Consider the following 23,211-nt stretch of genomic DNA (forward strand, 5'->3'; position numbering starts at 1 on the left):
GTAACAACACAACCTGCTTGGTGGTAGAAATGTAGAGAACTTGGAAGGGAGCCTTGAATCCTCACAAGTTCCAGTTAAATTGTTCTTGTTGTCACCTCCAAGATCACCGGTGGATTCCCTCTCATCACTTTTGAGTGTCACGAAGCATCTGCTTGGGATCAAGTGACTCTCATTGTGCTATCAAGTCGATGTTCGTTTCTCAGTAACATGAAAGTTTCTGGTAAATTCTCTCGTCTGAATATAATGGGTCTGCTGAGGGTCCAACTAAAGAAGGATTTAATCTCTATTCATGAAAGTTGCTATGAAGAGACCTTTGCCATTGATACCTTAAAAAGAGTACATGAAACTTATTTTGCAATATAAATGAAACGCATGCGTGGACAACATCACGGACTTTAATTCAGCAAAGAAAAATAAGTGAATTATATTCAAAATTGTAGAGGTTCTTCTGTAAACTACGCTTGTCTTGTGTTGTGAGAAACCAAAAAAATTGGATTTGGCAGATGATGCTTGCCTATCAACGAGTCTCGATCTGTTTCTCAAAAGAAAAAGAAAAAGAAAAAATCTTAATCAACAGCCCAAGCATCGCTTTGGGCTAGAGATGGCCATTGAATTTATGGGTTTGATTTTTTTATATTCATGTCATTACTCATTAAATAATAAATTTAGATATTATTTATTGAATTTAAATAAAATAATATATATATTAAATGATAAAATTATAAATTTTATAACGTGCATATATTATATTGGATTCTTAAACAATATAAATGTTTTACTTGTATACAAATATATATCTCGAATTAATTTTGAAATTGATTTTAAATCGAGTTTAATAATTTTTTTTTGTTTTAAGATTTGATGTAAATGGTTTGAGCATTAAATTACATATAAAAAAAATAGATCAAGATAAAAAAACTAAGAAGTAGAATTATAAGACTTAACCCTGCAGGTCAACTAGATGTATTTTTTTTATCAGAACAATGTTTTCTTAATGTTTTCAGAATTCTTCTGTACAAGTTCCTCGATCACCCTTTTCGAGGAGTGGTTTAACAGCAACGGTAGTTGAATTTTCTACTGTGCGAACCAACACGACAGGTTTGGTTTTACCATTGCTGCTAAATGGTGTCAAAAACGTTCACCAAAAGACCAATGATTTAGTAACGAAGTCAGAGGAACAGAAATAAAATTCAGTACCTGTAATAATAACCAGGTGTAAAATTATTGAAGTAGAGTACTTGTAAATACATTCAAGGAAGAAGAGTAATTAAGAACTTCCATGCTTATATCCTATTAACAGAACAGAACAGAGAATCAAAGAGCTCTAAAGTCTAGTCTCTTGTGAGGAGGGAATATGCAATATTTATACAAATGAATAAAGAGTGAAAATCATTCAATAAACCTATGAGTTGAAGTGCATGACCTTGGGAGCAAACCTTAACAGCCGTTCTAAAGCATCAGGCCAGAATTTCCTTGCAAACAGGAAACAAGTGTTGGTGCTATTCGCATTATACACGCATTTGCTGCCGCTCCTCATCCTTTCCAGGAACTCAAGGGTCACCTCTCTTCTTAAAAACTTAGCAGGATGAGCTCCACCCCTCGACCAATCAACCCAAGTCAAACTCCTGTTTGAGTTCCTCTCCGAGTGCTTCATACTCACAAATGTTGGTAAATAGTGTTCATCAGCGTAACATCGTCCCTTGCAGTACTTTTGGAACACGGGAAAGTATTCTTGGTCCGAGACAACTTCAATGGCAAGGTCTCGATCCATTTCGAACCATTGTGAGCCTTTTCTCCATTGTTCAATTTTGATCACAGGTCTCATACGGGGATTGTATCGGCCATTACCTACTGGACCGTCTAAAACATAGGAATCCACATGATTTTTGGTTGAGTTCATTAGGTAAGTGTAGACCGTGGAGAAGTCGAAGATTGGAATGCATGATTCTGAGAGGAGAACAAAACGTTGGTTAGAAATGTCAAGGAGTGCATTGGCTAATAGTCGTCTTTCAGCTTCAATTATGTTGGTATTCCCCCATTGAACATCCTGCATCATGACACATAACAAGAAAGTGAGAGTCGATGATTAACAAAACCGAATAGCTGTAAAAACCGTGTCACGGAAAATCAAGAAAAAATCATTGTAGTAATTTTATGCAGACACTCGGATCTCTTTCTTTTGCACTATATTTCTTTTGATAATTAAGATCGTAGACCTTAGTTAATATTTTCATGTCAAGCTCCTCTTTAGTTCGGAGTGCAAGAAGTGTAACTGATTTTTTTCCTTTCTTTTTCAGTGAAGATTAATCTTGAACTAGCTCTCATACATCGAAATTAAAATAGTAGTCTTATTTTAACCGAATAACTGCACCGATTCCCTTCCCCAGTCCACTGCGTGATACAGAAGGCATTTATTTTATCTTTTCTAGGAAAAGTAGTCTGTTACGCGTGCGTGATTACAAAAGTCTTCCACTCCAAATTCTTCCTTTTTCCGTACAGAAATCACAAGGGCATTAACCAATCAAGAATTGCTATTAATTAAGAAAAAATAAAATATCAATTACCAAGTGCTAATTTGTGCAACAGAATTGATGTTGATTGAGGATCAAAACAACAGGATACAAATGTTAAATTCACATGATTGAATCTCAAGAAACCATGCAAAAAACTAACCTTACTGGGAATTCTTCTGCCATGAAAGACAGGACTTTCTGGTTCTGATTCATTGTAAGATGGACTTGAGTGCACATAAATTGAGTACAACCCCTCATGCCCCTGGAAGAATCTCTCCCACAGTGGAGCCATCAAAACTGGTCCTTTTGTCAAAAACATAAAAGCAACCTTAGGAACTCTATCGAATGGATATTCGCGAATCCTTGGAGTCATTGAAGCTCTCCATAGCAATTCCTTTTCATCCATATCATGCTTGACATCAGGCACTTTCAAATGTTCTTTCAAGCCTACGCGAGGCAACTTGAATGTTGGTAATGTTACCAATGGAACAGTTGTTGTGGTTGTGGTAGAAACAGAGAATTGGCTGACATGTAGATTGAATGATAAGTTTTTGAGATAGGAACTAAGAACGACCCCAGTGACAAGACCACAGCCAAATAAAAATAAAAAAGAAAGGACATTGATGAGTTGCAACTGGGCATTGAATAGCTTCGTAGATGTAGTGGGCAAATTCTGTTTTTGACCCTTCATGATAATTATTGGTTGCTCTAATCTGATGTATGGAACAAAAGAGCTCGATCAATAGCTTGAAAGAACTAAAGTAGCAGCAGCAGTATTCTCGCTAACAAAGGCTTCAAAACTGTTCTTTTATTGATCCAACAAGCAGCTGTTTTCTTTGAGCACAGGAGATGTCAGTTGGGAAACATGATGATAATATCTCAATAATACTATCAAACAAACGTTGTTATGAATAGTACAGTAAAGATGATGCCCGCGCAAACAAATATGATGACAACTAGAGTTGTTTGTTAGAGAGTTTGTGTCAACTGATCAAAGCTAATGATAAAATATGAAAGAAAATGAAATCTGAGACGCTAAACAGTATGCAAGCAAAGATGGGAACTTTTCAAGCCAAGGAAAGACAATCGATGGAGAGTTTTCAAGAAAGACAACGCAATGTTAATGACTTTCGAGGGAGAGGGATGGGGAACTAATAGAAGATGTGGCCCTGGTGCCTAAATTTGTGGTGAGACCCAATTGCCTTACGGTGGCTTTCTAGATCATTGTATTGACCTTTCTTCGTTTCAAAAGTGAACCAACCATGTTCAAAGACTCAAAAAACAGAATACGTGCAATGATTCAAAAGCAAGTCGCAATTGCCTTTGACAACATTATTAGAATTAGGGGGTTTTTTTCCCGGAATACTAACAATCTTATATTTTTATCGAAGTTATGAAAAAGATTATTGCATGTGATCTCATAAATTCAATAATAGATTTTTTTTATAAGAATAATTAATTAGCTTCTATAAATTGTGCGGCTATAAAAAAAAAATAAGTGGAACTGTGGAAGCTAGTTTTTTTTTTTCAATTATTATTATAAAGAAGAGGTTCGAATACAAGACTTTCGTAGAAGGATCCTGTTACCTGTTGAGCTACTTGCGCATTGTCAAAACATAAACTGGTTCATACCATGTCCAAGTACTATGCGTGTCGGCTTAAACAACACGGCCCGCGAGTTGTTAACCAGTGAAAGGCTTAAACAACACGGGCCAGCAAGGAAAATTTGCCCGTGAGACAAGTCCGCAGGGTGGAATTACAGTGTGCATGGATCGAAATCGTTGCCAGCTCCTAAAATATTGGGAGTGACTATTGGATTGCATCGTCACAGCAAATTAACAGCAATTTGTTCCGTATATGATGATTTCATGTGTTACTCCAATTTTCTTTCTTTCTTCTAGAAAGTGTTCTTCGAGTTTCACGTGTTCCTCCAGTTTTCAATTAGCAATCAGTGGTTATTTCAGGAAGATTCTAAGGGAAAACGAAGAAAAACAATAGACCCTATGACGTCTAATTCAATTGAAACAGAAAATTTATGGTATTTGATGGCAACACATGGCATACAGCTTGCGTTGTCAACAGTAATGATTTTATAACTTTTTACTCGGTGAAAGATCTATTATTTTCTCATTACGTGTTATTCCCGCCTCATTAATGATCATCTATATATCAACTTCGCCTTTTATTAATGATTTTGGTTTGAAAATAGACTTCTTGCAAGGAAGTTTTCGTTGACCATAGAACTGGATCCCTTTCTTTTGAAATGGGCTTTAATATTCTCTTAAACCTAGAACATCCATGACGGACTATTTCAACTAGCCCAAAGGCTTTCAAATATACATAAATGATGACAGGCCACTCAAAGTCCTCAGCATGCGAGGGCCTGCTAGATTACCCAATGTTTTCACTCCCTTGGAACATCAAGGTGATCGAAAGGAAAAATAAAATCAACGAAAAAGAAGACCAATTAGATATTTAGGATCCGAGGTTTTCTGAGAGTTTTCCCAACTCTGAAACATGTGTTTCGTCAACAAAGCAAGTTAATTTAAAACATTTCCGATCTTGTTTTATCCGAATATGATAGAATCCGTTTCCTATCCGTGCAATCGGAAGATCTGAAAGCTTTGCCAGTTAGGAGTGATTTTTGCTCGTCATTGTGTCATAATTATTTGAATCATCTCACTAGTTTGCGGCTTCATCAGATTGTTGTACTCTTGAAATAACTAAACGCCAGGAGGTTCTAAGAGTGAAAACCAAGCGATCCTGGAGAAACTTCCTTTCAAAAAGGAAGCAAACTGTGGTGATGCACCATTATATGTGCAGTTAAATCCATTCCTGATCTGAATCAGGAATTCTTCAGAGACATCCTTTCTCACAAATCTAGCAGGGTGAGATCCACCACTAGACCAATCAACCCAAGGAATGCTTCCCGTTTGAGTTCAGCCCAGGGGAAATTTTGGTCACTGGAATTGGGAAGTAATGCCCATCCATGTAACATGGAGGCCTGCAATGGTATCTAAAAATAGGATAGTATTTCGCATCAGCTTCCATCTTGTAGTTTGTACTAACTAGGACTTGTAATGTGCTGATTATATTTGTTTTTTTCACTTATCTGATAACAAATTTTGGAATGATCAATTTTTACTAATCTATATTTAGGGGGTTGGCCCCGGTAACACTATAATCTTTTTTTATTATTATTATTAATGTAGATATCCAGATTAATTTACGTGTATCTTAATTAATTTTATAAATTTTAAAATTAATAACTATATAAATTTTTAATAATTCTAAAATTTATAAAATTAAAGTAGGTAATTAAAAAAAATCTAAAACTAACCAGTTAGATGGACCTCATAATTATAACCCACACTATAATTCTAGTGGCTCTCTATGGTGAGAATTTTCTTGGTCTCTATCGAACTGCATGACGTATTTTGGTGGCAATGTACGGGAAGTGGCTTTTCACGAGGCATAAAAGATGCTCGAAGTCTTCACCATCGGCATATAATTTGACTGATGGGATTTTTTATGTCAAAACACACGTGGATGCCACTGGGGACATTATGATAAATTGCGATAGGGGTACCGAATTTTCTATATATCCTAAATATCATTTTTAAAAAAGCAGTTCTATCTTCGGTCAGCAAAAGATATCATATTTGGACTTTAACTTCAAAGAAGAATGGAGTAAATTATGGTAATATATGCTTGGTATGGGAAATTTTATTATTATTATTAATATGGTTCTCTATACCTGTTTATATATATCTTGATTAATTTTATAAATTTTAAAATTAACAACCATGTAAATCTATAATAATTTTAAAATTTATACTCAAATTAATAATTTTAAAAAAATAAATTTAAAGCTTGAATAATTAAATTTTTTTGAAGTTCATGGATATTGATTTAGCCGAATATCAGAATGAGGGGGGAAAAAAGTACATGAAATTGACAGCACCTCATCTCGGGAAGGCTGGCAACTTTTGGATCCACGGTGGAATATCTATATTACGGTGGATTTCGTCTACGTAAAAGAAAAATATGTGGGTGTATACCAGACAGTCATGGGGACACGCTGCCATTTACCGGTCAAATGCCTGTTTCTTATTTCGGATTCCAAATCTCAACGTTAGTTTTTGGATTTGATGATTTAGATTAGGTTGAAAAAATACAATAATAATTAAATCTTGACTTTTTTCTTATTACATATTAAATTATATTCTCTTTTTTAAATTTGATGATTTAGATTTAACCAACACGACTAATTGATTACTTGGAGTTCTAATTATAACCCGAAGCCATTGAAGCACAGGGTATATAATTATAGATTAGAAGTTAAAATTTCTAAGTTTTGATTTAAGTAATTTTTAAGTTTTGATTTAAGTAAAAGTTTGAAACAACATTCGGTCGTATGCTACGCTTCCAGACATGTAAAAACTGATGAATAAACTTTTGGGTGTGTGTGTGTGTGTTTTTAGCTGTAAATGTTTGTACTAATTAAACCAGTATTTAAATAAGATACTCTGAAATTTTTAAGGGTTTACTATAATATATTTGCGTTTCAAAAATATATTTTTAAAAAATTTAAATTAATATTTTCATATTATTTTGATATGTTATATTAAAAAATAAAAAAAAATAATATATTTCTAAATAAAAAAACATTATAAAAAACAACATCAAACAACATTTCAGAAAGACATTATTGTTTTTTCTTAAGTTTAATGTGATTATCCGGGTCAGTTTGCGCACATCTCGACTAATTTTACAGGTCTTGAAATTAACGGTCATATAATTTTTTGATAACCATCATATAAATAACTACGTAACTCAAATCTAAAACTATAAAAAACAAATTTTTAAATTTTTACCATTAAATCACCTAGATAGTGACATTATTGTATTTTTAAGTTCAACTTCAACAGAAGAGGCCCCCCAAAGCCCCATCTTGTCTGTTAACAGCCACTGCAATGCCGCGTGGCCATGCTGGATCACTGTCGGTCAGACACTGTCAATACCATATTTATTTTTTATTTTATTTTGACGGTCAGATTATTTAAGCTTTTCTCTGAAAAAATCCTGTTCAAAACAAGACATCATTGTTCGATTTAAGGGCGTTCTTCCGGTTAGAATAACCCATTAACTTTCTACCTAACTTTGCCCTTTTCTCTTGATTTATACACACTGATATGTTTGTTTATCGGTGTAATTAAACAACTGGGTGGATGTTTTTATAAAAAAAACCATAAGAAAATTCATTCTTTTGACCTCCTTTGAATTTTCGGTTGTTAGCTTACGACACCACAAATGAAGAAGGAGCAAGTGTTACCGTAGATGAAAAGCAAGTCGCAAGAGAGAACCTTGTGGGAGCACGGGCATGTCTCGTGCCACCCAGCGATTGCCACGCCTTTACATGTCCGTTTCATGTGCTCCCTCCATGCTTTAGGATAACCACCTGACCGGTCCTTCCAGCTTTAAATTACTCTATTACCCCCTCCATACCACTGTTTTTTCCTATTGATTTTGCAGTCTTTTCTCCAGGAGCCGGGCTCCAGTGGTTGTATAAATTACTCAATTATTTCCCTTGAAAGGTTTAGATTAGCTCGTTCTATATTTTATATGATAAGAGTTTTTAATAATAATCAGTGGTTCCTCGTGTGATCTACTGTGTGAATTTATCTATATTCTCATTTAATGTGTATTAAAATCGTTTGTACGGGAGAAAAAGCATGACAGGACCGTATCTTTCCTTTTTTTTTTTTTTTTAATTTATATGATACGCACTATATTTGGAAAAAAATAAGTGAACCGGTTATATGTACTAGTTTTGAATCATTTGCATTTTTAACTCAGATACGATTTTTATTAGTAACTGGATCTAGTAATTATTATGCTAGTTTTGACGTTTTTATTTTTATTCTTCATGACTCTACGAATTATATGAAATATATTAGTGTGTGTGTATATATATATCAGTATTTATATTTTTTTATGATATTAAATGCACGCATACATGCGAGTATATCATTAACATGGATCAATTTATTTTTGAATTCAAAACATTTTTTTTTTAAATCTACAATGTTGACAAATAATTTTTAAAAAATAAAAAATAATATTATTTTAATATATATTTAAATAAAAAATATTTTAAAAAACAACTTTCACGCTAAAAACACAATATTAATACAACTGAATCAATAAACATGGACTATTGGTAATGATCGGACCACCTACTCCCCTGAACTTTATGTACTTGCTCCGCCACTGCTTACCGCATTTGTCTTCCTCGCTTGCTTTGTAAGAATATTCAACAACATTCTTAACAAATAGTTATCTAATCTTTGGACTATAAAATAAATAGTTCGATCAAATCCAATTCAATTAAAAAAAGAAGAAGTCGTAGTTCATTTTTCGAGGTGCACTCGGTTATTTTCATTGACTTTCTCACTTAAGGATGCAAAAATTTATGATAGGCGCGTACAATTCAATGACGTACATTTGATTTTAAGATTTTTTTTAAAAAATTAGAATAGTAAATTAAAAATATTTCCGGAATAGCATAATTAAAAAAATTATTAAAATAATATATTTATATATATCGTGATTGAAAAAAAAATTATTTCTAGTTTTTTACTGTTTAAAGTAGTAACATCTAATAAAAGATATTAAATAACAAAACAAAAAGAGAATAAAAAAAATAAACAAAGAAAAAAAACCTCAAAAACATATAAAAACTTTAATTACAGCATTATCAACACTATCATAAAATTTTTAAAAAGATAAATTTAATTATACCAAGTAAGGTCAACAATAATGACCCGGATGGATCACGCTTACTGTCCAAAGATAAAAGATAGATCGCTTGTTTTTAGCGACAAGTGTGACCTATTCAATTTATTGTTGGTGACCTTGTTTTAGTGTCGTTTTATTTATATTGTCAAAATATTTTCAATGATCCTAATAATATTATAATTAGAATTTCAATGCATTTTCAAGATTTTTTTTCTCTCTCTTCTTTCATGCTTATTTAATATTTTTTTTATTTAATGCTGCAATATGTAAATTTCATGATTTTCAACTGCAATATATTTAAATTGTGCTATTTTACTTTGGTTATTTCGCTAATATTTTTCTAAAAATATACCAATAAAAAACCCCCCTGATTTCGAGCATTGTCCAATGATGATGCCACAAAGGTTAATTAAATAACTCATAAAAAATATTAGCATGCACGGGTATTTCTCAGGCTCGAGTAGAAATTAAAGGTTTTTGTAATGGCAAAGACGCCGCTAAGCCAACTTTCACTCGTCAAACCTAAGTTTTTTTCTAATTTTTCTAGTCATATGTCAGGTAGAAACAAACATGGGTGATGAGGTAAGGTTGTCATAAATGAACATTCGTATCTTCCTCTTCTTCCTGTTTCTTTAATGAACATAAAGCTTTAATCTTGATATGTACATTGTATATTCAAGATATCTCATGCATTTCTTGTCGATATATTCAAAGTAATTTAATAGTTTTTTCTAATACTAAAAATAAAATTTAAATATAGAAAGTCAACGAGGTGCCAACCACCAAACAAATCCTTAAAACTCACCACTATATTACTACAAGATTTTATACTAGATTAAATTTAACTGAGTTAAAAATCATAACATAACAAATACCAACTTTAAGAAATTATCAGATGAGGGCATTTTTACATCTAGTATTACTGACCAAACCAATGAAGTTTCTAAATATAAAGATTTCTTGGAAGTATAGTTATGATTATTTTTTAAAATTCTTTTCATATCAAAATACATTAAAATAATATTTTTTTATTTTTTAAAAATTATTTTTGAGATCAGTACATCAAAATAATCCAAAATATACAAAAAAAATTAATTTTTAATAAAAAATTTTAATTTTTTATGAAAAAAGAGTATCTACCATCTTCATTTTATAATTGACGTGTTATTTATTATTTAATTTTATAATTTTATAATTATGCTTATGCTACTAAATAAAAAAAAAATCTAGACACCACTTATTAGATTAATGATTTATAAAAAAAACTCACCGATTGGTTTATGATCTTAGATTGCTTACTAATTAATTTCAGTTAATAATTTTTCAACAATGTTTTAATAGATCAGGGATTTTTTTTTAATTTTTTTCTCCTGCCAAAATACAAACACATTTTTTTGTTTAAGTTCCTAATGGTGAAAATCTTCGTTAATTGGGATTAATCTAAATAAATCTCTTCAACAGATTTAAATTAGAAAAATCCTGCCAATATCTAATCAACCTAAAAGGTACTTTTCTTTTTCATCTCAGTAAATCTCAAGATTAGAGGATCGTGATTATAAATTTAAAAAATAAACTAGAAATATACATAAATTATTTATTTAGTTAGTTTTGTCTATTCCAAGCTTCGTAAATCCCGCTTACGACCTCTTTGATTCACATCACCCTATGATCTTTTCCATTTAATTTTTCCCCATTTGCCAAACAAACATAAATAAATAAATAATAACTCACTTTCTAAAATAACTGAAGAAAGAAAGAAAGAAAGAAAGAGACCGATATAAAACGCCCGTCTTCTCCATTTGCCTTCTTTGTATTCTACCTCCTCCTTTTTCTGTTTTTATACGCTCCGTTCTCTTCTCCTTGTTTGCAAACGAAGACAAAGTAATCCACAACATCTACAAATAACTGGAAAACCAAAGAAGAAACCAAAATTTTTTTAAAATGAAAATCTAGCAATTTCTTTCAAAAAAAAAAAAAAGAAACAGAAGGGAGAGAAATTAGGAATTTCAATATTCTTTTTTAATTAATTGATTTGCTGCTATAATGGCGACGCCATTTTCTGGTATAGACAGAGGTGGAGCAGGAGGAGTAGCGGTAATGGCAGGTCCATTGAATCCAATCGATCCTTCAACACCGTCTAAAACTTGCCTGAAAAGTTCGGCTTTGAAATCTCCAATTCTTATCTTCCTTTTCTTCCATAAAGCTATTAGGTCCGAGCTCGATGGCCTCCACAGCGCCGCCATCGCTTTTGCTGCTACTGGTGGCGATATTAAGCCGTTACTTGAGCGATATCACTTTTTTCGCTCGATATATAAGCATCACTGCAATGCTGAGGACGAGGTTGGTTTTACTAATTTCTGTTTCAAATTTGCTGGGTTTCAGGCTTTGATTGATTTATTATACTTAATTTATTCGGTTCAGTTTTCCTCTTTTCAGCTTTCAATTTTGCGTTCGATTCTATGGTGTGTTAGTGTTTTGTAATCGATTGAATGGGAGTTTTGGAGTTTTTTTAGGGATACGTAATTGAATCTTCTTTCTATTTTATCTGTCGTTTAAGAGATGATTTCGGGTGATTATGGCTTAATTGTGCTTATTTTTTAGTTGTGGTCATTCGAGTTGATTGTTTTGGATTGGCTGAGAGTATAATTTGATTTCTCAATAGAGTGAGTAGATGGTACCAGTTGAAGCTTTGTACTTTGATGCATTGACACGTATGAACGGTATCTTTATAGTTTATATTCTGATACTAGTGCGGTGGTGATGAATATTTTCTTCTTGCAAAACGAAGTTCTGTGGAATCTGAATCGCCAAGAGCAATAGCAGTTCAATATATGGCCTTGTAGGGATGGCAAAATTACCTGCCCCCGATGGATACCCGACAATACCCAACCCAATGGGGGCAGGTAAGGTATGGGACGCATTTTTACCCTGATAAACAAATGGGGTTGAGTGTGAGATGCATGCCCCCAGCTCCGTAGAGAACCTGGACCTGATTATAGTATCCATATATATATATATATATATATATATATGGAATAATTAATCTTTTAAAATAATTTTGTTGCTGGATTTATATTTAGATTATTTATATTTAACTATGTATGAGAGTTTTGGTGAAAACTCAATGGTTATATGCGCTTAATATTATTTTTTCATTGCATATTAACCATCAAATATAAATTGTAAAAACAAAAAATATAATTTTTTAATTAATGGGGAATCCCCAGATCAGCTCCAAACCTGATGGGGGAAAAGTTTTCTTCACCGCCCCGGACCCAATTAACATGGGGCATAGATGGGGAAGTATAACCCGCCCCATTTCCATCTCCATGGCCTTGTGATTAAATTTGATGTGATAGCTTTGATTGTGGGTGTACCGGATGGTTAAGAATCAGCATGCTCTGTTGGGTCTGTTAGTGCCTAAACAGCAGTTTTTAGAGGAGATCAAGTACAGTGTGCCTCAAATTCATGGTTCAAAGGAGCATACTATCCCACTGGGAAGACATTGTCGGTAGTTACTGCGTGCATGTTCACGTCAATGATGTATAACACTGCTACAGTATGATATGAGAAGCTCACACTGTGTATGTAACATCCATGGTGTGTTTATGGCAAGACCCTATCAATTGTTAGCATGACCGAACTATCAGATACCGTTTCAATTGTCATTATCCATGGTCTTTTGGTCGTTAGATTAATTATAATATGGCAGGATGTGGACTCCATATGTTTTAGGGGGTACTTAATGACTGGGGTTTCTTGATTATGGTATGCACTGTTCACTATAATTGCTTCAAATGAAGTCATTTATTGCTTCTCATGTTACTTTGGGTGTGTTTTAATCTCTCTCATTTTTTTGCAAGTTATTAGTTATTGAATTAGCATTGCATTTATAGTCCTGTCCTCCTTTCTTAAGTCATGGAGTATTCCATCTTGTAACTACCTGTGCTCGATGGTTATTGTTTACCTATAATTTGGGGGTTGAGAGTTATTTGCATCTGTATGAGCTACGGGGCATTTGACACAAAACAAAATGAAGCTGGCTTGAGTTAGAAGTAACAGATATCATAAATATGTAAACATTTTGCCAAATTGAGAAGGCTGTGAGGGCAAGATAATCTGATAATCATTGTTTTGCACAACAGTAATGCAATCTATGTTCCTCAAATTAATTTAGCCATGAAATATCTCTATGATACATGATCTCTGAATTGAGGATTTATTGTGGGATTTATCACTAGTTAATTAAGATATCATTAAGTGCGATGAATGAAAGCGGTATATTTTGGAGAATCTGCTACATTTTCTTGCAAGAAGTACTGGCTCTGCAGCTTTTAGTAGTTACTGTTTTGTCAAATAACAGTATAAATTTTCTGTGCCACGTGGGCCATAGTACAAGCTTTAGAATCCTGTCGCATTTCCTGTTTGTGATACAGTACTAAGTGAAATAGGAATAAGAGATTTGTTGATGTAATTTCTTGCCCCTCTTCTTGCTCCTTAAACTGACCAAAGGTAGAAGGTGCTTTCAGAAACAATTATGGCATGGACTTCCAGATTTCCATAGTCATCTATCAATTGAAATTGAGAAATTAACTTTAGGATCAAATCAATTAGAATTGAAAAGCGGCATTGCTTACATAGGTTTGTAATATCTGATTTTTTTTTATTTTTTAATAAAAACAGTGTTCTGGGACTGTATTGAAACACACAGGGCTGGTATTTGGAATATTGACTTGGGAGATTTTTTTTTATTCATCTGGAGGCCCATCAGGTCTTGTGCTGCAGATCGATGTACCATCCTTTTCCTTTAATCTCTAGTTCTTAATGTCTCTAAGATTTAATGGCAGGCCATTTTGTATCATGCCAAGTGTCTTTATCAGCTAAGTTAGGCAGCATCAACTAGTTAAAACAATCAGCTGTACAAAATAAATAGTGTCTACTTGGATTTTCAAGCTCTGTGCAACTTATTTTTGAGAGAAACATAAATGATGTTACCAGCCACAAATTTCATGCTTGAAGATGGATTATTTCTCTGTTCTTTAGGTTTAGCTTATACACAAGTAGTTGAGGATTCTGACAGTGTTATTTTGCAACTGTAGGTTATCTTTCCTGCTCTTGATATCCGTGTGAAGAATGTGGCACGGACTTACTCCCTTGAACATGAGGGGGAGAGTGTTCTTTTTGATCAATTATTTGAGCTGCTTGATTTAAATATGCAAAGTGAAGAAACCTATCGGAGAGAGTTAGCCTCTCGTACAGGAGCCCTTCAAACATCAATTGATCAGCATATGTCAAAGGAAGAGGAACAGGTAGTCTTTTGTATCAGTTATACAAGGATAGCTTTGCAGTTTCTCATGATAGGTTTAAGGCAATTTGAACTCGATCCTCCTATTCTCGAAGTTGACTGTGAACGAGATGCTCTCTGAGTTGCCAAATCCATGCCATTGAAACTTCTCTTACTAACTGGCAATTGTATTTCACAAATAATTCAGTAGGAGTTTGATACACTTGGTCAATAATAAATTTGAGTTTCACCAACTTTTTGGTGAATGTGGCAGGTCTTTCCCTTGCTTATTGAGAAGTTTTCATTTGAAGAGCAGGCTTTCCTGGTATGGCAGTTTCTGTGCAGCATTCCTGTTAATATGATGACAGAGTTTCTTCCTTGGCTTTCTTCCTCTATATCAACTGATGAACAACAAGATATGCACATGTGCTTGTACAAGATAATCCCAGAAGAGAAACTTCTCCGGCAGGTGAGGATCTTTTTGGCAGTGAATTTGATATATATATATATATATATATATATATATATATATATATATATGTTTTTGGATGGACTTAAGGGTTGGAGAAAAGCAAGCTGACTCAAACTTCTGTTAATGAAGGTTATTTTCTCCTGGATGAAAGGGACAAAATTGTCTGATACGTGTAAGAGTTGTGGAGATAATTCTAAAGCCTGTTGTCAAGATTCAGGAGCACCAACTTTAGAGTGTCAAAGCATGAAAAGACACTGTGCAAGTGAATCTTCTGGAGTGGGTAAAAGGAAATATATGGAGCTAAATTGTGATGCTATCATTTCCACTGAATTCCATCCAATAAATGAAATTATGCTCTGGCACAATGCCATTAAAAGAGAGTTGAATGATATAACTGAGGCAGCTAGGAGCATACAGCTTTCGGGAGATTTTTCTAATCTGTCTTCATTCAACAAGAGGCTGCAATTCATTGCAGAAGTTTGCATCTTTCACAGGTGCAGTTTTTCCGTGTTTTCATATTTATGTCCTTATTATAACACTGTTGAAGGATGGACTTTATTTCACTAGTTGTGCATTAAATGTAACTTTCATTGTGCCTAAAGATAACCATTTGGCGTGAGTAGTCCATCATAGTATGGTCCACTGAATAAATTGTGGCATCCTACCTCTTATCAGTCCTTTGAATCCACATTTTTCTTTTTGTTTTAAAAACCCTTTGCCTCAATAAAGAACAATAAAATCTCTTCAAATTGTTCATCTTTAAAGGCACTCAAACTTCACTGGATCCTTCCTTTTCCTTTACAGGAACCAAAGACAAGTGTAATAGAAACAGAACATGAATATTAGTTATTTGTTATTGACAAACTAGAAAGAGATCATGAATACTAGTTTTGTGTTAGTGGCAAACTTATGAACATCCAATTTATTTGAAATGCTTGTTCTCTATGACTGCAGTATTGCTGAGGACAAGGTTATATTCCCTGCTGTAGATGCAGAGCTCTCTTTTGCCCATGAGCATGCAGAAGAAGAAATTCAGTTTGACAAGCTTAGGTGCCTGATAGAAAGCATTCAAAGTGCTGGAGCCCACACATCTCTTACTGATTTCTATACAAAGTTGTGCTCCCAAGCTGATCAAATCATGGACAGCATACAGAAACACTTCCAAAATGAGGAAGTTCAGGTAAGCATGTTGTTGCATCACTGTGTGGATATTGTCTTACCTATGGAAGATGCATGTTCATTTTTTAGTTTCTGCTATTCTTAACTGGAAAAAAAAAAAAAGTAAAAGAAAGGTAAAGCTACAACGTCACCTGCATATTAATTGGGATTTAAAATCAACAATCGTACACATCTTGGCTCTTACTGGCTTGGAGAGCTGTGTGACAGGTATATTGCATTGGCAGGTTCTTCCACTTGCTCGAAAGCACTTTAGTGCCAAAAGACAGCGTGAACTTCTTTATCAAAGCTTGTGTGTGATGCCCTTGAAATTGATTGAATGTGTCTTACCATGGTTGGTAGGGTCACTTAAGGAAGATGAAGCCAGGTCTTTTCTTCAAAATATGTACATGGCAGGTTCAGTGTCAATTCACAACTTATCCTTTTTATTAATACTAATTATACCTTATTGACATGTTATTGAGGGTTGTCCACTGTGGTATTCATCTTATCAGTGCTTTATACCTGTCAATTACTAACTTGCAGTGAGATTTCTTGCAGCTCCAACTTCAGATTCTGCATTGGTTACACTTTTTTCTGGTTGGGCATGTAAGGGTCGTTCTAAAAATGTTTGCTTGTCTTCAAGTGCCACTGGTTTTTGTCCTGTGAGAATCTTGGCTGGGACCGAGGAAGTTACCAAGCAGCGGTTCTGTCCATGCAACTCTAGGTCATCTGTTGGTGATGAGCCTTCCTTGGTGCAAGCAGATGGAGCTGATGACTCTAGAAGGCCAGGCAAATGTGGAAACTTGGTAGTTCGGGAAGACAGCAATGCTTGTCCCTCTACAGAGCCTGTTGATACCCAAAAATCATCTTGTAGTAATAATTCTTGTTGTGTCCCTGGGTTAGGAGTGAATACCAACAATCTGGGAATTAGTTCTCTTGCTGTGGCCAAATCTCTACGCTCATCTTTTAGCCCTTCTGCTCCTTCCCTTAACTCCAGCCTTTTCAACTGGGAAATGGACACAAGCCCCACCAATATTGGTTGCTCATCACGGCCTATTGATAACATATTCCAATTTCATAAAGCCATCCGCAAAGACCTGGAGTATTTAGATGTTGAATCTGGAAAACTAAATGATTGCAATGAAACTTTGCTGAGGCAGTTTACTGGTAGATTTCGTTTGTTGAAGGGTTTGTATAGAGCTCATAGTAATGCAGAGGATGAAATAGTATTCCCTGCATTAGAATCTAAAGAGACACTTCATAATGTTAGCCATTCTTACACTCTGGACCACAAGCAGGAGGAGAAGTTATTTGAAGATATCTCCTCTGCACTTTCAGAGCTTACTCAGCTTCATGAATACATGAAGAATACAAATCATGCTGATGATTTAATTGGAAAGTGTGCTGATTCGTCTGATTGTAATGATTCTGTTAGACAGTATAATGAGCTTGCAACAAAGCTTCAGGGGATGTGCAAATCCATTAGAGTAACTCTGGATCAACATGTTTTCCGGGAAGAACTTGAGTTGTGGCCATTATTTGACAGGCATTTTTCCGTAGAGGAGCAGGACAAAATTGTTGGTCAAATAATTGGCACCACTGGTGCAGAGGTGCTTCAATCGATGTTGCCATGGGTAACATCTGCTCTCACCCAGGAGGAGCAGAACAGGATGATGGACACGTGGAAGCAGGCAACCAAAAATACAATGTTTAGCGAGTGGCTTAATGAATGGTGGGAAGGAACTTCTGCTGCAACACCACTTAAAACAGCATCAGAGAGTTGTATTTCACTAGGTTTCTTGACTCATTTATTCGTTCTATCAATTTACCGTTTATTCACTGTTGAATGTGGCATAATTTGTGTGAAGAAAGCTGCTAACTTGAGACATTCTGCAATGTTGTTTCATGAAGGTGGCATTTTATTTTTTATTCTGGCTGCTATTAGAACATTTTAAGTGTTGCTGTATTTATTTTCTGTTTAGGTAACGATCTCCATGCAAGTCTGGATCAAAGTGATCATACATTTAAGCCTGGGTGGAAAGATATTTTTCGGATGAATCAAAATGAGCTTGAAGCTGAGATTAGGAAAGTTTCTCGAGATTCAACTCTTGATCCAAGAAGAAAAGCTTATCTTATTCAAAATCTTATGACCAGGTTTGTGTACACTGTGCAAACTCCCTGCAGTTTTCTGAATTACCATACTTCGACTTGCTCTTATCAACATATTTCATTGATTTTGTTAGCCGCTGGATAGCTTCTCAGCAGAAGTCACCTCAAGCAAGAACTGGCGACGATTCAAATGGTGGAGACTTACTTGGATGTTCTCCTTCATTTCGAGATCCAGATAAACAAGTATTTGGGTGTGAGCATTACAAAAGAAATTGTAAATTACGCGCTACTTGCTGTGGCAAGTTATTTGCATGTAGGTTCTGCCATGATAAAGTCAGCGACCATTCGATGGATAGGTAATTTAGTGTTATTTGTCCATACTTGGTTTTGATTGGAGTTTCTATAGACTTTATGGTATTTTAACTTTTTACTTTCAGGAAAGCTACATCTGAAATGATGTGTATGCGCTGCCTCAGAATTCAGCCTGTTGGACCAGTTTGCACCTCTGTTTCCTGTGGTGGGTTCTCAATGGCAAAGTACTATTGCAGTGTCTGCAAATTTTTTGATGATGAAAGGTATTCAGACTCCCTTTCACCTTTGGTTTATTGATGCTAGAAAACATAAAAGAAAATAGTGGTTTCTGGTTTTAACCTAACTAGGCCGTAGATTTTCTGGATTTCAATTAGAAATGTGATGTGCATCTTCTATCATGAATTTATTCACTTGTTCTTCCAAAATTTATATCATGCAGTTTCTCTTGTTTGGCAATTCAACTTTTTCAATGAATATGGTGGGAGGGTGCGTATGAAGTCAGCTAACATGTCTGGAAGCGTATACCAAAAAGAAAAAGTTTGCATGTTACCCCCTCGTCCATTTTAATTACAGAATAACAAATACTGATTACAATGATAACTGACTGGAAATGACCTATACCTTTTCATTTGTTTTTTAAGCCCTAGTGAGAGGGGTGAAGGTCTAATCTGTTTAGCATAGCAGTTATCCTTTCATTTATTTCTTAAGTCGTGGTGAGAGGGGTGAAGGTCTAATCTGTTTAGCATAGCAGTTATCCTTTCATTTATTTCTTAAGTCGTGGTGAGAGAGGTGAAGGTCTAATCTGTTTAGTAAAGCAATTCAATTCTTTCAACTCTACCATGGTCTTTAAATTTATAAGAGTAACTGCTTCTGAACCTATCCCTGCCACTAGATTTCCAGCAACTCACTGAATTTATTTCAGGGCTGTTTATCATTGTCCTTTCTGCAATTTATGCCGTGTGGGAACTGGTCTTGGTGTTGACTTCTTTCATTGCATGAAATGCAATTGTTGCCTGGCAATGAAACTAGCTGACCACAAGTGTCGAGAGAAAGGTCTGGAAACAAATTGTCCCATCTGCTGTGATGACATGTTCACTTCAAGTGCAAGTGTCAAAGCTCTTCCCTGCGGTCATTTCATGCATTCAACTTGTTTTCAGGTCTGTTTTTTTACTTTGTTTTGTTATAAGATTATCGTCGTTCCTTTTTGTTTCAATTTTTGCCTGTTGCGATGATAATACATATATATCATGAGGATAGGATGAACCATTTTTTGTGTGCCTGGTACTTGATTCTGTTTGCACTTTTCATTGTGGCAGGCATACACTTGTAGTCACTACATCTGCCCAATTTGTAGCAAATCTCTGGGAGACATGTCGGTAAGATGTAGCCATTTTTTTTAATTAACAAGTAAAATCTATTCTGTTAGATCATAAAAATTTATGATTAAATTACAAGTATTGTGCACTGTCTCATTTCTGGTACTTGCTAACCTGGCTACTTATCTTCTCCAGGTATTAAAACTAAATGGTTAGTGTGATCTTTTCTGAACCTTTTTAAAATTCGAATGGACATTCAGCAAATTATTGAAAAGATCCACGATACCAAATAAAGGGAAAAAAAGAAAAGAAAGGGAGCCGTGACAATTTATATGTTCATAAAGACATCCTTTTTATTGTGTTAATGACAGTCTTGATAAACTTTGGTTTCTTTCTCGTATATTTAAACAACTTGTGAAACCTGAATTTGTTTGACTGGGTTAACGTTATGCTTTACTGTATAATGAGGGGGGTTTGCGGTTCTTAGTCTGTTCATCATGTACATTTTATTGTTTGTGATCCTTATTTGGTGCTAGATGTGCAGTCATTTATTTTGACTGGATAGTACTTTAAAGTATAGAATGGTGGTATGCTTGTTACTTGGACTCTTCAGTGGGCTTGCAATTTCTTTTTATTAAACAGAATCTCAAAATCAAATCCTTCTATTCCATGTACCAAAAGATTTATGGAGAGATACACTTCCCACAGAAGATGCTTGGTGATTCTTGTGATCTTCAACTAGCGGGCTGCTACGAATTAGACATTGCATGCAGGGATCTTTTCAGTTTCCCTCTTTTTTCTTGTCAAGCAAGCGAGAGGAAATGAATAAATTATAAAATTATATCGTGATTAGACATGAAAAACACTTGAATTTCCTTAGTGGTTCCAGGAGATGAATGTAAATGAAATAATATTTTTTCATAAGCTCCTTAGCGACCTGTATCTGTATTAAGTGAAGTATTCCATTGAAATGTAAATGTAAACTTATTTTGTAGTGGGGAATGTTTGTTCATGTCCATATTATGTACCGAGGCTGAAATAGTGATGAGGTGTATTAGACACTTATGAAGGCACTTCTCTTTGTTCAGGTTTACTTTGGTATGCTTGATGCACTATTGGCTTCTGAGGAGCTTCCAGAAGAGTACCGGGATCGCTGTCAGGTAATTTTCCCAAGTTTCCTTTTACATCCCTTGTCATTTAAGCAATACTAAGATTGTTTTTTTTTTTTTAATGCAGGATATATTGTGCAATGACTGTGACAAGAAGGGCGCAGCACCTTTTCATTGGCTATACCACAAGTGTAGGTTGTGTGGGTCATACAATACCAGGGTAATTAAGGTTGATTCAACAGATTCAAACTGCACAACTTTGAACCAGTGAGGGCATATGGCCTCGCATTGCATGTATAGGCATGTATCCGTGCACCCAACAGTTACACATGGCTTTGTAAATAATATGCCATTACAATACTCATTTCAATTTTACCGTTTTTTCCTTGGCTGTATTCTTTTCAGCTATTGAGGGCGTCCATGTTATGCCGCATAGCTTTTGTTTCTTATACCACCGATCATTTGCTTGCTGGGTAGAAAATACTTCTGAAGACGAGTGCAGGAAATTTGAAAAATTTTGTTTTGGTTGTTGAGATTAGCCAAGTTACCTTTTGAAATATTACTGTCCTCGATTTTACAAGCTGTGCTCTGAGCTTTTGTTTCTTCTACCACGATCATTGTCTTGCTGGGTAGAAAAATACCTCTGAAGAAGTGTATAGGAAAAATGAAGATTTTTTTTTTTGGTTTACATGCTGTGCTCTGACTTGGTCGCTTGGAAATCTTGGGAAAGCATATATCAGCTCCGTGAGATTTTCTTGAGAAATCCCTTGGGAATGCTTCACATAAGCTGGGTGTTTAAACGTTTTAGCTATGGGATGTCGATGTTGGAGACAGTTGGATGGAAGAAATACATTCAACCATATCACAAGCACTCAAGTGAAGCATACTCTCTGGCTTGTATCTGCTGAAATGCAATTTAGGGGACAAGTTAGTGCATCGGTAATACCTACCTTTACACCTGAAGAATTTGACACATCCAATGCTTAACTGTCTTCAGTATGAATGCTGCTGCTAATATATCGTGGTCCTGACACTTGGTCCATGGCAATGAAATCCATCACTCCATCTTTTATCCGGCGGTGGAATTTCCTTACAGATGCAATTATATTTTGCAAGAGAGCATGCTTGGAACTTCTAATTTAATTTTCCAGTTTTTGCTAGAAGTGACAAGTTACTCTGACAGTTTTGGTAATTACAAGGACGCAGAAGCTGTTGGTTCTTGGCCAGTCGCATTCTGAAGAACCCTATTCTTTTAATTTTTTTAATAGCACAGTGGTTAAAAATATTAACCAAGTTAATAACTTATTTATGAAAATGGCATGGCTAGCCGAGAGGCGCAATTCTTTCATGCACAATTGTTTTTAAATATGCACAGATGTACAATTAGTTACATGTTGTGCATTTTTCCTATGATATGCAAAATTGTGCATGCATCTTGTGAAAGCACTGCCATAATCGTATTCTTTGATATTTTTGCAAAGAAAAGAAAGCTCAAATCAGGGTTCATCTTTAAACAATATATTGTTCTTACAACTTTTTTTTTTTGTAGGAGAACTATAACAAAATTAATTAATAACACATTATGTGTGCGGTATGCACCTGTATAAACAAAGGAGCTGCAGGAGATCACCTTAGAGCGAAGCTAATTAACAAAACAACTACAATGTAAGAAAAATTAATTGAGTCATTCTCGTATTTGTCTTTTCATCATTACCGTGAAATGACCTTTTATTCTTCCCATGAAAAATTATTTGCTTTTGAATTAGGAATATTTTCCTTTTTCCGTGCAGTAAATTAATTATTATTGGCTTGTTTGAGGTATTATTGGCTTTTTCCAAGTATAAATGAATAAGATTGCTACCATTATTAATATTGATAATACTACCAACAATAACTTTAAAGGTTGTTAAACTGATTAGATATTGAGTTTGTTTTTTAATAATCACAAATTTAAATCATCTTAAGACCACTAAAAATATATATAATTGTTAATTTTAGAATTCGTAAAATTAATCGAGATGTAGACAAATTAAGTTAGTTTTTTATCATAGCCCAGTTGGTGAAATATTTGTAGGATTGTAGTAAAATTAAATTGTATTATTTTACTCTACATCCTTTGATTTTTAAAATTTTACTT

The 23,211-nt window shown here is 34.5% G+C and overlaps 2 protein-coding genes across 2 annotated transcripts; one reads left to right on the forward strand and one right to left on the reverse strand.

Moving 5' to 3' along the window:
- Positions 1-1,179: 1,179 nt before the first annotated feature.
- LOC133705085 (glycosyltransferase BC10-like) lies at positions 1,180-3,886 on the reverse strand. Its single transcript, XM_062130175.1, has 2 exons — positions 2,674-3,886; positions 1,180-2,047 (listed from the first exon to the last, which is right to left on the reverse strand). The coding sequence occupies exons 1-2, from the start codon at positions 3,202-3,204 to the stop codon at positions 1,403-1,405; spliced, it is 1,176 nt and encodes a 391-aa protein (XP_061986159.1). The 5' UTR covers positions 3,205-3,886; the 3' UTR covers positions 1,180-1,402.
- A 7,197-nt stretch (positions 3,887-11,083) lies between these two features.
- Positions 11,084-21,654, forward strand: LOC133704605 (zinc finger protein BRUTUS-like). The gene is made up of 14 exons (XM_062129482.1): positions 11,084-11,654; positions 14,414-14,623; positions 14,873-15,067; positions 15,200-15,564; positions 16,025-16,250; positions 16,474-16,642; positions 16,787-18,022; positions 18,211-18,382; positions 18,472-18,693; positions 18,775-18,912; positions 19,572-19,806; positions 19,966-20,025; positions 21,054-21,125; positions 21,202-21,654. Exons 1-14 carry the CDS (start codon positions 11,358-11,360, stop codon positions 21,343-21,345), a joined length of 3,741 nt encoding a protein of 1,246 aa, XP_061985466.1. The 5' UTR covers positions 11,084-11,357; the 3' UTR covers positions 21,346-21,654.
- Positions 21,655-23,211: the final 1,557 nt, after the last annotated feature.

This window comes from Populus nigra, chromosome 10 (genome assembly GCF_951802175.1).
Source record: "Populus nigra chromosome 10, ddPopNigr1.1, whole genome shotgun sequence".
NCBI classification, from domain to species: Eukaryota; Viridiplantae; Streptophyta; class Magnoliopsida; order Malpighiales; family Salicaceae; genus Populus; species Populus nigra.

Bases quoted from the DNA above. Each gene is read 5' to 3' on its own strand.
- LOC133705085 (XM_062130175.1), bottom strand. From the start codon at position 3,204: ATGAAGGGTCAAAAACAGAATTTGCCCACTACATCTACGAAGCTATTC. The intron at 2,048-2,673 runs GTTAGTTTTTTG...GTCATGATGCAG, and splicing joins GCAGAAGAATTCCCAGTAAG to GATGTTCAATGGGGGAATAC.
- LOC133704605 (XM_062129482.1), top strand. From the start codon at position 11,358: ATGGCGACGCCATTTTCTGGTATAGACAGAGGTGGAGCAGGAGGAGTA. The intron at 15,565-16,024 runs GTGCAGTTTTTC...CTATGACTGCAG, and splicing joins GAAGTTTGCATCTTTCACAG to TATTGCTGAGGACAAGGTTA. The intron at 19,807-19,965 runs GTCTGTTTTTTT...TCATTGTGGCAG, and splicing joins TGCATTCAACTTGTTTTCAG to GCATACACTTGTAGTCACTA.